Source organism: Chiloscyllium plagiosum, unplaced genomic scaffold (genome assembly GCF_037043375.1).
Source record: "Chiloscyllium plagiosum isolate Xiang-an unplaced genomic scaffold, Cpla_swu_hap1 HiC_scaffold_23, whole genome shotgun sequence".
In the NCBI taxonomy this organism is placed as follows: domain Eukaryota; kingdom Metazoa; phylum Chordata; class Chondrichthyes; order Orectolobiformes; family Hemiscylliidae; genus Chiloscyllium; species Chiloscyllium plagiosum.
In genome coordinates, this window is record NW_028270161.1 from 44,957,116 (window position 1) to 44,970,435 (window position 13,320).

At 39.5% G+C, this 13,320-nt stretch overlaps 1 protein-coding gene across 2 annotated transcripts in view; it reads left to right on the forward strand.

Moving 5' to 3' along the window:
• Positions 1–13,320, forward strand: part of LOC122561654 (copine-8) — a 371,771-nt gene that overhangs the window by 245,955 nt on the left and 112,496 nt on the right. For both annotated transcript variants that reach the window (XM_043713603.2, XM_043713601.2), the window contains exons 9-10: positions 3,377–3,481; positions 7,962–8,003. In XM_043713603.2, coding sequence (XP_043569538.1) covers positions 3,377–3,481; positions 7,962–8,003 — 147 coding nt within the window. The remainder of the gene's footprint in view (positions 1–3,376; positions 3,482–7,961; positions 8,004–13,320) is intronic.

A 13,320-nucleotide genomic window follows, 5' to 3' on the forward strand; every position in this document is an offset into this window, starting at 1 on the left:
TCCACACTAAATCCTGATCATGACAATCACATTGACTTCTATTGGTTCCATGTCACTTCGGGAATTAGATTCAAAATCCAAGACCTTGTTTAGAAATTCCACCTCTTCCACTCACCCCCTCCGCTGTGTCCCTGCCGTGCCTCCTGCCTCAGCATTCTCTTCTTGCCTTACATCCCACTCTGCGCCCTTCAGACCTCCAACTTTGACCTGCCTTTCAGTTCACGACACCTTTCTCCACTGTTGAAGCGCACACTTCATTTGCCTCATCTCTATTTGAAGCTGCCTGAAAGTATTGCCTTTTCTGTTTTTTTCTCTCACTCCTTTGCTCTCTCGCTCTCTCTCCTAATTCTTCTATTACCATGGACATCCACTTCTCCAATGTGCACTGTCTAAAGCCTTTAAGGGCACTCAATAAGAATGAATTGTTTTATGTAGCATCCTGTAATGGAATTGCTGGACTTTCTACAATCCTTTCTTTTCCATATGTCCTTGCTCAAAAAAAATGTTCCATAGATAGGCTCTCTGTCATCTTTCTGATGGAAGTTGTGATAACAGCAGTCGCTCATTAGGAAAGATTTCCATCAACATGATTCTACTCAATGAGATCACCTCAGTCCATGCATAGACCATTTTCCTTTCTATTTTACAACTTGGGAACAGGAATAGGCCATTCAGCCCTTCAAGGTTGCTTTGGCATTCAACAGAATTGTGGCTGATTGGTGGCCTCATAACATATGCCTGCCTAATCTTTTGATATCCTTGCTGATTAAAGGTTTGTCTATGTTAGACTAAATTTAACAATTGAATTACAATTGACCCCATCTGTGCAAGAGAGTTCCAAACCTCCACCATTCTTTCCATGTCGATGTGCTTTCTGACATTGCCCCTTAATGACCTGTTCTTAATTCTTAGATTATGCCTCCTTTGTTCGAGATCTTTAACCAGTGGAAATGGCTTATCTTTATCTACCCTATCTTTCCCTGTTAATATCCTGAAGATCTTGATTAGATCACCCCTTAATCCTCTAAATTTTAGAGAATAAGAGTCGAATTTGTCTAATCTCTCCTTGCAGCGTAACTCTTGAAATAAACCTGCACTGAACTCCCTCCAGGGCCGAAACCTTCTTCCTGTGCCCAGATCTGTTCCCAGTTCTGTAAGTGGGATGTAACTGGGCTTTCATATTAACTGCATCTCTGTACTCCAGCCCTTTAGATATGATGGCCAGCATTCCATTAACGGCCTTGAATATTATCTCCATCTGTTCATGGCATTTTAAAGAATTATGCACCTGAACCCACAAACCTTGTTGGACATCCACGGTATTTAACTTTGTGCTTTCTTAAAAAAAAAGCCCTGATCTATTCTTCTTTTGGTTCCAAATGGAGAACCTCTCACTTGCTTACATTAAAGTCCATGTGCCACAGCTTCACTCATTCACTTAATCTATCAATATCCTGTTGTAATTATTATGCTGTCTTCAACACTGCCTACAATGATGCTCAATTTTATATCATCTGCAGATTTGGATATTTGGCTTTTTATGCAATTTTCCAAGTTGTTAATGAATATTGTGAATAATTAAGGCTCCAGCACAGATCTCTGTGGGGCACCATTAGTCACATCCTGCCAATTTGAGCACTTACCCATTATTCCAACTCTTTGTTTCATGCCATTCAACCAATTTCCTATCCATGTCATGACTTTCTGGATGCACTTGTTGAAGGGATAGACTGAATGTATGGGTTATTTATTTGGATTTACATGCTAAATAAAAAAAAATATCAAAGAGACTTTATTGTGTGTTTCAGATGGAACAGTCTGAGTATTAAACATTTGCACTAAAATTTGATGTATAACCAAAAATATGAGGAACACAATATAAGGCATTGCTTAGGAATTTATACATTTTGTTTCCATTTAGGAAAGAAACAGCCTTTATTAGTTGTGCTATTAGGGTATCAGCAATTGATTTTTAACATTTCTGGATTCATTAATTTGCATCTTAACAGTAAAATATCACATTTTGATGCTTTTGTTCGTAATGCTTTATTATGGATGAGCAAGATATATACAGTTAATGTGTGGAAAGGTACGTGATTCCTGCTCAAAACTATTAAAGTTGAGATTTAAGTTGGCAAGAAGACATTTAGGTTTGGATATTATAAACCCCTTCTCGGTGGGTTTTCAGAGGAAGGGAATGTTAAATAGGGTACGTACACGGGTCAACACACTGATGCACCACTCCCAGAATACAAAAGGTGGCAGGTGCTGAAACCCACCCTGAGAAAGATGTTTCTTAGTCAATCTTTTCTGCCGTATTATGACAAGCCTCAGTGACAGATGGAGGAAGCCAGACCTCTTGGCCCAGAAGTATTACAACTGCCCGAAAAGATCTTTGCCTGTCCACCATATGTAAATAAGTAATTCAGAGTCTGTTGAACTTCCAGCAACATTCGAGTTGGTGTGACTATGTGGGAAGCCTTTTATTTTACAAGATTTTGAGAATACAGGAAGAAAATGAGGTCCTGTCTTCAGGGGGTGCCCTGAGAGTATTGGGGCACCTCTCCAAAAAACAGATTTTAACCCCTTTTCTCCTTGCATGGATTTAAAACTTCTCCTTTAAAATGCATCCACCTACCCTAAGGTCACCAAATCCCATGTGCCTCCCCCACACCCAATGCCCCTTACCTACCTTGGTCAGAGATCCAATGGGTGTTAATCCTGGGACTGGCTAGTCCCACAGCTGAACTCTGGCACTGCTGGAGTGCCAGCTAATCAGATTGTCCTACCTTCAGTGGGAGGACAAAGTCCCTGTATTCACTGAGTTAGCCCACCTGCAGTGCACTATCGTGGTAAGGCTTGTTCTATTTCTGCCAACTGGCTACTGAATTTGCTTCCAGGCTTCCGGCTGCCTAGCTCTGTCAATGTCTGTCTTTTATTATAATAAACTAGATGTTTACCTTATATGTATTAGTGAACATTATGAGAAAAGAACCATTGTATCTGCTTTAACCAACTGATAATAAACCCAACATAAAACACACAGTTCCCAGCAAAAAATGGTTGTCTTTCCTATAACATATCTGCAGACTAGGTGGGGTGAAAGAAATTGACGTTCTAACATTAATCATTCTGATTTGACACCTTTTGATTTTTATCCACAGTGATATAACACATAAATGAATTGATAAGGTCCTGACCTCCAGGATTCAACTCTTGACTTGGACTCCTACCACTCATATTAATTCATTGAATCTATGGTGTATTCCATTGGAGTTCATTTTCAAATCAATAAAGTGGATACAGAGAAAACAAAATTCTTATTACTATTTTGTTACTACTATTTCAGACTATGTTTTAATATGCATATTTTCAGGTTTACCATTTGTCACAAGACAGAAGTTGTAAAGAATACATTAAACCCAGTGTGGCAGGCTTTTACAATTCCTGTGCGTGCACTCTGCAATGGGGACTTTGACAGGTAGGAGCAATCAATGTCTGTTTACAAATTCACATTGAAAATCATTTGTGACTTTTTTTAAAGGTGATGTATATAACATGAGTTTACATAAATGTTAAGCTTTGGCACAACATTATTTTCTGTTGACAGGCTTCTCGCAGACCATTCATGTATATTGAATATTATTCAGACCTGAATATTTTTGAACTGCCAAATGTGAATTGTCAATTAGGGTACTGTCAGTCAATCATTTTATATGTTTAAAATGCTGCTCCTAAGTATATGTACTAGATAATAGACTGGCATGAAACAAAGGCACAGTATTTTTATTGGAGGTTTAATAATATTTGAATGCGACCCAACAGAGGATCCTAAGAGATACTGTCGCAGCTCACCAGTAAAAAAAATGCTCACCTGAACATGAAGTCAGGAGGAAAACCAATGCTCCTCCTGACTTCAATTAAAATGATTTACTGCTCCTTTCTCCAGTCACAGTCAGTGCTACTTTCCACCTCAATCACTTCATTTGCTTTTATCTCTTTTCTGTTGGTCTCTGTTGAGACCATTGTTTTAGCTATCAATGCAGCAATCTGATCTTTGAAAATTGGAGTGACATTTTAATTTAGGTGATGGGGCTCTTATTTACTGGTTGGAGAGTCAATGAAAGCTCCAACTTTTCTCCTTTAGGAAAGGCCTTCTAAATTAAATGCCCATCAGGCACTTAAATGGACAACAGCATATCTTCCTTGGGACCAGGGATTCCACAGATATAGGTCCTGCTCCTGAGAGCTGCTGGCCAACGAGAAGTTGGCTGCTGTGCACATAGCGGCAGTAGATTCACCAAGATCAATGTACCAAGGAGAAAGGTGGCTGAGAGTGGGATGGGGGTCATGCGCATGGTCAGTCAGGAGGAAGGTGGCTTCAGTAAGAGTGGAGCATTCTCAACAGTCCTCCCCTTACTGATGTCTTGCCACTTGATCACCCAATGAGTGCCTTTGAAGGAAGGACCCCACCTTGAAGGAGTCCAGAGGATTGCTTCCTTGGGTTTTCTGTATGATAAATCTTGGCCACTGTTGGCTGAACACCAGTGGCAGCAGAATGAAGCACTTAATTAAGTAGGCATTATGTGCCTGTTTAATGGGTTCACAGGCAGCAGAGTGGAAAGACTGATCATTAACCTGGATGTAGTGGACTTTAGCAGGGTAGAGGCAAGAAGATGATAAGATTTTCACTCATTATGCTCCAACACAATTAAATACCTCATTTGCATCCAATCTTACCTCAGTGGAATGAATTAATTCCTTCCCATTGTCTTTGACTGAGGGGTTGAATGATTATTGGGTATAGGCAGGAGTGTAGAGTTGAAATTAAAATCCAATCAACACAATCTTTATTGAAAGGGAGGGTGGGTTTGAAGCACGAAGTGGCTTGCGCATGTCCAGGCTCACATATTTGACACACTGCTCACCCGTTAATAGTCTGTAGCTCACTTATTTGATCAGGATGAGACTGTTAGATCAGCCATAATCCTATCACATGGTGGAACAAGCTTGAGGGAACAAATTGACCTTCTGTGGCTCCTAATTCTTGTGTGGCTATGACTAATTCAGGTGCCAGGATTGTTCCGTCCAAACTACTTGGAGGATTGGAGAATGCCACTGAGTTAGTGAGCAATGAGGCTATGGAGGGACTTGGACGTGAGATGAAGATTTTCAAATTACGGTCTTGGTGGCTTGGGAGCTAATGTTACTTTGTGAGCATGGAGTGAATATGACGTAGTCCACGTTGAGGTATGAATATCAGAGCTGTGGGTGAGGTCAGGCTAACAGAGGGTGAATGGATGGGATGGTTGGATTTGAGACGTTATCAGTGCAAAGGGGGCAGAAGAATTGAAGATGTGTGGAAGTAGATGGCCTTAAACACTCCAAACAACTGTCCATTCTTTTACATCGTTCCATGCCTTCTTTCCTTTATTCACTGTCTGTGTGGGCAGTTCCTGTTGATGTAATTCAGAATTTTTTTTTCAGATAAATAGGAACAAAAATAGAAATATTTAGCAATACATTTTATAACCTTGGTTTACCAAGGTAATCATAGTTTCACCAGATATAGTAAGGAATTTGGTTCTCTCATAGAACTTTATTCTCCTCTTCCTTTCAAAGGGTTAAGCTTTTCTCCAAGGTCCAACCCAAAGTGACACAGCGGTCAGCCATCGAAACCTGCTGTCATGATTCCATCCAAAAGCTATGTTGCTCTTCTTCCCTCTCATCAAAATCATTGTTGGCTGCTCTTTACTTAGAAAATGGAGCCTGGGTTCTGAGCATTTCCCTCTCTCAAACCTTTGTTCCTCAGGATTTTTTTGTGAAAGATGGACTCTGGCTGAACCAAGACTGAATTTCTTTCCAATTTGTCTAACAACATCAAATTTTGTTGTGTTCCAATTGAAACCAAGGCCTGAAAATATTGTGGCATTCTTCTTCTGGGCTCTTTTGCTTTTTTCTTAGCAATCTTTGTCATCATCCAGTGATGCTCCTGCTATGACATGGACAGACTTCTCTTTGTTAGTAATATCAGCAATAATATTGGGTGGTCATGTTCAGTGATTTCTAAGCTTTAGAGTCACAATGGGTGTTGGAAGGGCAGGCAGAACTGCTGTCCCACCGATAATCTTATTCGCAAGGGAATATGTAGACAGAAAATGTACTAAAGAATACAGTGTACTGCAGTGTATCAGAACAGGTTTAATATTATTTTTCTGCATTTTTTGTTTCTCAGTCTATTTGTATTTCTCATTTTTGTACTCTTTGTAGCACTGATAATATACACCAAAATACCTCTCCCTGTTGCTACCACTTCTGTACTTTTTTTCACCTTCTCTCACATTTAGTTTATCTTACTTAATTTGCTTTTGCTGCCATGTGACTTTCTTTCAATCACTCTACTACTGATCATAGATTTATAGTTCGGGTTTTGGTGAAATGACAGCACTTGCAAATTTTTAAGTTTGAAATCCTGTCTGGAAGAAGAATAATGCTGATAATTAGTGAGATTTTCATTTTTGCACTAATTTTGAAAGTAAACAACAAAGCAAAACAAGGATTGTAAACTTCTCATGTTTGGATTTCCTATTGCTATTTAGTGTTTATATCTTTATAACAATGACTTAGCCTTCAGGTATTGTGGCCAATTCTGTGCATCTTGCCTTGAGAAAGCTGCCAGGACCTTAGGAAGGAAAGAGAAAGTTAGCCAGCATGGTGCCAAGGATGAAATATTTCTAATACATGGAGAAACTATTTAAACCAGCAGTGGAAATAGTGGAGGCTTTCAAAATTCTGAAGGGTTTTGTTGGAGTCAGTGAAGGGAAAGTGTATCTGTGACAGAAGGGCCAGTAAGTAGAGAATATTGATTTCCATCCATTAGCTGAAGAACCATAGGTGACATGAAGAAAGAAAAATTTACACAATGAGTTATCATGATCTGGAATGCCCTGAAATGAAAGTAGTAGCAGTTTCGATAGTAACTTTCAAAAAGGATAAATTAAATAAAGAATTATGACAAACTATTTATTGGACCATGAGGAAAGAGCAGGTTGCGTGGGATGCATTTGATTGTTCCCTTTGAGGTGGCATAATCACAATATCTGAAAGGTATCCTTTTGACACCGAACTATATTCACTGATTCTAGAACTAATAGCTTTTGAATGCATTTTGAGTGCCTTTGTATTGGGTGCTATGCAGTTCAATAGGTGTGAAATCGAAAGTTTTTAAGGCAGCAACCAGACTGTAGGGGTGTAGAATAAAATAGTTTTGATGTTGGAAAAAGGGTTGACATTGGCTATTCAGTTGCATTTAGTATTGGGAATCAAGAAGCAAAGAGTTGTATGAATGAGCCCTCAGATAGATAGATTCCTTTTGTCTAGAAACTAATTCACTGCTATAACTTGATTACTCTATACTTACGTTTGTCTAAATTAAGTATTCCAGTCTTAAACTAATGCTTGTAATGTATCTGTGCTATTCACATCACAAAAACATTCGTATCAGTCCTTGTTCTCTTTAAGCTATTTTTAATGCTAATTTTGGAACAACACTCCTGCATTTTAAAATCTTTGTCTTTGCAAAGATTGCATGCCTTCACCAACAAACTATTTCTGTCATAGCATTATGGAGTAAGTTTTGAAGTACTGTTAGTCATTTCACAAGTGACCATTAACAGTTACTAGTGACAGGCATGATCACTTTCTATGATTATTTGATATGCTTGCAAAATTACTTTTTAATCTCAGTGCAATGACAACCAAGTTAGCTTGTTTTCCTACTTGAGTGTTAGTTATTTTAAAAGTTTAGTTTTATTTTATTGAACAAAGTACAGTTTACATGTGTAACAAATATAACGTTTGCAAGATGACAGTTTTGTGAATGTTCTTGAGACAGTTGTTTACTGATGATCAAAGGAGGAATAATAATATAAATGTGTATCTTGTTGAAATATTGTTGACAGAACTATCAAAGTGGAAGTGTACGACTGGGACAGAGATGGAAGGTAGGACATTTTTTTGTTACTTTTCTTCCCATCCTCAGCCAAGGACAATATTTTCTTTCTGACTGTGTTTTGTTTCAAATTACAGTACACAAAGTCAAACAAATCAACATTGTTTTTTTAATGCCAAAATTGTATTATATGGATCTGAAATGCAGCACAATCCTAGAAACACTGAAGAGTCAATTTACATTTTAGGTGCATTGGGAAAAGAGCTTTGCCAGTTGAAACACACACTCCATGACAGTCTGTCCTTTAAACTTAATAGAGCAGGAGTGGGAATTCATAATATTGGATTCTGAATGGCAAAACAAAACTCCTCTGTTTGTATTCTTGTAATTGTTTTTGTGTATCTTTGTTTCCTTTACCATTTGGTGTATTTGTCTCCTCTGCTTGTTAAAACAATTTCTGCCTAAGCATCATCAGTTTCTTTCTGAAGATTCTACTAATGCTATGATTGCACTTCCCCCTATTACCATAGGTTTACAAATGATATGCCTCTGATTTCATCTTCAAATTGCCCAACTTCCCTGGGAAGTTTAGTTTTCATAAAACCAGACTACTGTATACTGTAGCAGGCAGGTGAATAGAACCTGATAGTGATTGATTTTTTTTTTCTTAGAGCAGAAAAATGCTTTGGCTCAGATTTTTGAAATTATTTTCAATCAGTAATAGCCTGTTCAGTTGGATATGATAATGGTATTCATTTCGATATGATTTACCCTTGTTATTTTACAACATGAACATTCTATTCAGGGTTTTAAGTGTTTGTTATGATAATACTCAAGAATTACTTAGCTATAATTTTAAAACTTAAAAGAATTTGCTAGTGGCTGTAAGTTTGAGTTGTATCATCTTCCACCTTAATTTTAAAAGAGCCACTATGACAAAATAGTTTATAGATTTGGCTCCAATTTTGTTTATGGTAAAATATTTATTGAGTTCACAGCTGGGAATGATTTATCTCTTTAAAAGGTTTGCAAAGTTGCTATTTTCTCAGGGTTCCTCTACTTGTTGCCATAAGTCTATCTGGGCCCAGATTTCCATGTCTTTGTCCATGTTGGAATGAAAGCAGGTTTGGCAAAAAAACATAGAGAACTGGGACTGATTCCCAGATTCTTGGTCCACATTCCTATCACTGGCAACGAATAATAGTGAGTGTTAGTCGGTTTGTATGTAGTGGTCCTGGTGTTGCTGGCTTTTATTATGGGTGTAGGTATATCATAACTCCTGTAATTTTAATCAAGGTGAGCCAATTTCTTCATGATACATAGTGTATACCAGCTCAGTTGTTGCCAACCATGGATGACCCTAGTCTGGCATCTGAAGCTTTTCTAACTTGGAGAGTTTTTACAAACTGCCTATGTTGTACTGAGTTGCTTTATGATAAAGTAAATATGTTCTTAGTTGAATGTTTCGTGAAAGGGTTTGGCTGTTAAAAATTAAATCACCATTAAATTGCCCAGAATTGTGAAAGTGCAAAGTCTTCAGGTGCGTTAAGTTACATTTTCCTTTGGATAAACTGCTCTTCTGCATTGAGCAGTGTTGATAGTAAGACTTTATTGTATGTAAGTTGTCTCCTGTGATTTGATATTTTATTGAATGAAAGTTCAGCCATTTGCTTCCCTTCTTCAAGTTGAGTTCTTACAATGACTTGAGGATTTTAATATATTTATCTCTGGGTGTTCTGCTTGTTGTCATTCAATAAAAGCTTATAATGAATGCCTGGGTGAGTTTCAAATTCCACAGATGGATTCAGTTCAGCAAACATTGATACAGCTGCAAACTGGACTGAGTTTGATTTTCATGATGTATTTTGGGCCACATAACAGCATTATAACTTTTTAAAATGATTTTTGGGTGTTTATCTTGACAGTTGTATGAGCATCTCAAAAATGCCCCAATATGAATATAAAACTCAAGAATTCTTTATAAAGTGGATAATGGGTGGGTGAGTATTCGGATGGGGATTGGATATGTGGATCATGTGCAGGTGAGAGGTGTGAAGGAATAGGGCAATGAAGATTGGAGGGAATCTTACTCAACTGAACTGAAGTCCCAAGGAATAGAGGAAAACATTTTTGCCCGTTTTCATTTCTAATTCCTGCCTCGAGTCCCTGTGATGGAAATAACAATAGCTAGCAATACAAATCAGGAAGTAGGTTCGTGATACTGAATAATCTTCCAACACTCAATTCTTGCTTCCGAGATCAAAATTTGCTACCTGGTCTCACTGGGATTGACATGTAAAGAGGTGGCAGGGCAATTTGGTAGGATTGTTAGAAGGATTTACAAAATCTTTATAAATAGAAGTTCAATTTTCAAAGTCACAGAAGTTATTGTAAATGTTGACAAAGTTCAGGGTATAGCTTAGCTAAGTATTGTGCCCAATTCTGAAAATCTTGGCTTAAAAAATATGCCAGGTCCTTTTAGAGGAAATTGAAAAGATTGGCCAAAGTGGTCTTGTGTGGGAAAACTAGGGAAATTGGAAATGATGTCTCTGAAATGCTGGTGGAATCATATTCAGTAGGAACTTTAAAAATGGAAGTTATGTATACAAACAAAACTAATTTTGTAGGGCTATAGGGAAGAATGGGGGAGTAGCATTTTATAATATAACTGTTTTGAAAGAGTGCATTAAGCCCCACATGATTTGATGATGTCAGAAGGTCTTGGGAGATAAAAGGCAGAATATCTTAGGATCTTGTTGGGTGAAGACCTATATCCATTGTTATTCCAACAGTCTTCAGTAGGACTAAAATAAAAACAAAACTTTGAAAATGTGTTTAATGTCAAATAAAAACAAAGTACTTGAGAAATTCAGTATGCCACAGGAGCATTTGTGGAGAGACAAACAAGGTTAACAGCCAGAATCTAATGAGGGCCTTAACAATGTGGGCTCTGGCATCATTTGGGGCAAAATCATGCAAAAAGTCTGGCAAATCTACCTTGAAGTTGGGGGCAAATCACAACATTTTTAATGCATCTGTTGGCTGTTGAGATGAGTTCCTTGCAGACAGCAGTGAGTTAGCAATTAAGGGGTTTATTGCTTGTTCAAAACCTTATTAACTGCATATCTCATCTCATTAGTGTGCAGCTTCTTATCTTACTGAAAATACTGAATAAGTTAGATGCTGAGAATTCTTGACATGGAAATCAGAGTAGGTGCCTGGTGACAGTGAGCTGTAGTTGGCTGTGAAGAACTTCCATAGTGTCCAGCACAAAACAGCATCTTGGGGCACGATCCAAGGTACCAGCCACTTGCACCACTTCTCCATGGAGATTGGCATCTAAAATTTGCCACCGCCCTCAGGATCTTCTCAGCACTCTCCAATCTACTTGTGGACTCGTTAGAGAGTACAGAACTGCATTTCAGGTGACTCACATTGAAAGGCTGCTTCTTGGACACTTTGTGCATATGGACAGCATTGGTCTCATGGATTACGCCAGACTGCCTCTCTGAGCTGCTCGCTTGTTCTCTTTTTCCTTGCTCACTTTCTGCCCACCTGTATGCTCACAGCATTGTGCCATGCCTTGATGTGCCAGTTAGCTGAGTCACACAACCAGGCAGCTTGTCCTGCTGGTCAGCAGTCTTTAGTCAAGGGGCAAAGCATTTTTTTGTACAGCAGTGTGCTGTGTCACTGCTCAATGTGCCAGCAACTTACATGGCAAACACACTGCATGGGCAGCAAACTATCAGCCATGTTTCAGTCTTAGGGGAATAGTTCTCAACAAAGGGAAAAAGTGAGGACTGCAGATGCTAGAAATCAGAATCAAGTGTGTGGTGCTGGAAAAGCACAGCCGGTCAGGCAGCATCCAAGGAGCAGGAAGGTCAACGTTTTGAGCATAAGATTTTCTTCAATCCTGATGAAGAGCTTGGGCTTGAAACGTCGACACTCATGCTCCTCTGATGCTGCCTGACTGGCTGTGCTTTTCCAGCACCACACCTTTTGACTCTCGTTCTCAACAAAGTTCATGACTGTCAGTCAGGGTCTCCTTGGACAATAAATCAAGGACAGCTTCCCATACCAGTTGAAGGATTAACCACAGTCAGGTATCAGGGATCCATACCTCTGCAGTCCAGGTTCGGAGACAGTTTAAATCCTGTGGCTTGATGGTGGCCATTCAGAGGGGCTATCATGATCGGGGAGATGTACAGCCACTAGTCAGGGCAGCTGCCATGGGAAGGAGACTTGGGAACCTGTCCGTGTTGAGTGGGAGCTGGAGACTGGTGGGGCCTGGAAAGACAGTTGCAAAATGGGGCAACTGTATTTTCACAGAGGGGATATGGTATAACATTGTTGCAAATGGTCCAGTGTGGGAGGGGAACAAAAACATAAAATGCTGGAAAAACTCCAAGTCTGGCAGCATCTGTGGATGGACGTCAAACAGAACAGTCCGGAAGAAGGATCTCTGGACCTGAAACATTCATTCTGATTTCTCTCCTCAGATGCAATTTCCAGCAATTCCTGTTTCTGATTTCCAACATCCACAGTTCTTCCCATTTTGTATTTAGGAGGTTTGTTCATGGTCAGGTGCATGCAGGGCTTCAGGTAGTGGGCATTGACTCACAAGCCCTGACATGGTGATCTCTTATATCAGGAGGGGATTCGGGGGAGCAGCTGCAAGCTAATGGAGATGGGTGTAAATGCAGTGTGCTGTAAATCAAAAGTAAGCAATGAGGAAGAAAATGGCTGCATCCACATGTGCAGTGGGCATGTTAAGTGTCTCAACCAATGAGGGACAGACCTGCAAGACCTGTCCATGTGAGGTGTTTGCTTTGAGAGCAACAGCAATACACACAGAGCCATGGCCCTCTCTATGCGCTGTACACTTCCCTGCTCCAGAGGATTGCATTTATCACTTTTGGACAAATAGGCCAGGGAAACGTGAAGAATATTTTCCCATGTGGAACAGTGGTGAAGCAGAATCTGATATACATCTTTTCCATCTTGCTTCTATAGTCTATAGCAAACTGTCAACATGTCAATCCATGGTACATCCTGTTACATTTATGGCTTTTCAGAGTCAAATAAATGGATCTGCTTCCAATTAAATCTGTGGGTGGCACGGTGGCACAGTGGTTAGCACTGCTGCCTCACAGCACCAGACACCTCGGTTCAATTCCCGCCTCAGGCAACTGACTGTGTGGAGTTTGCACATTCTCCCCGTGTCTGCGTGGGTTTCCTCCGGGTGCTCTGGTTTCCTCCCAATCCAAAGATGTGCAGTTAGGTGAATTGGCCATGCTAAATTGCCCGTAGTGTTAGGTGAAGGGGTAAATGTAAGGGAATGGGTCTGGGTGGGTTGCGCTTTGACGGGT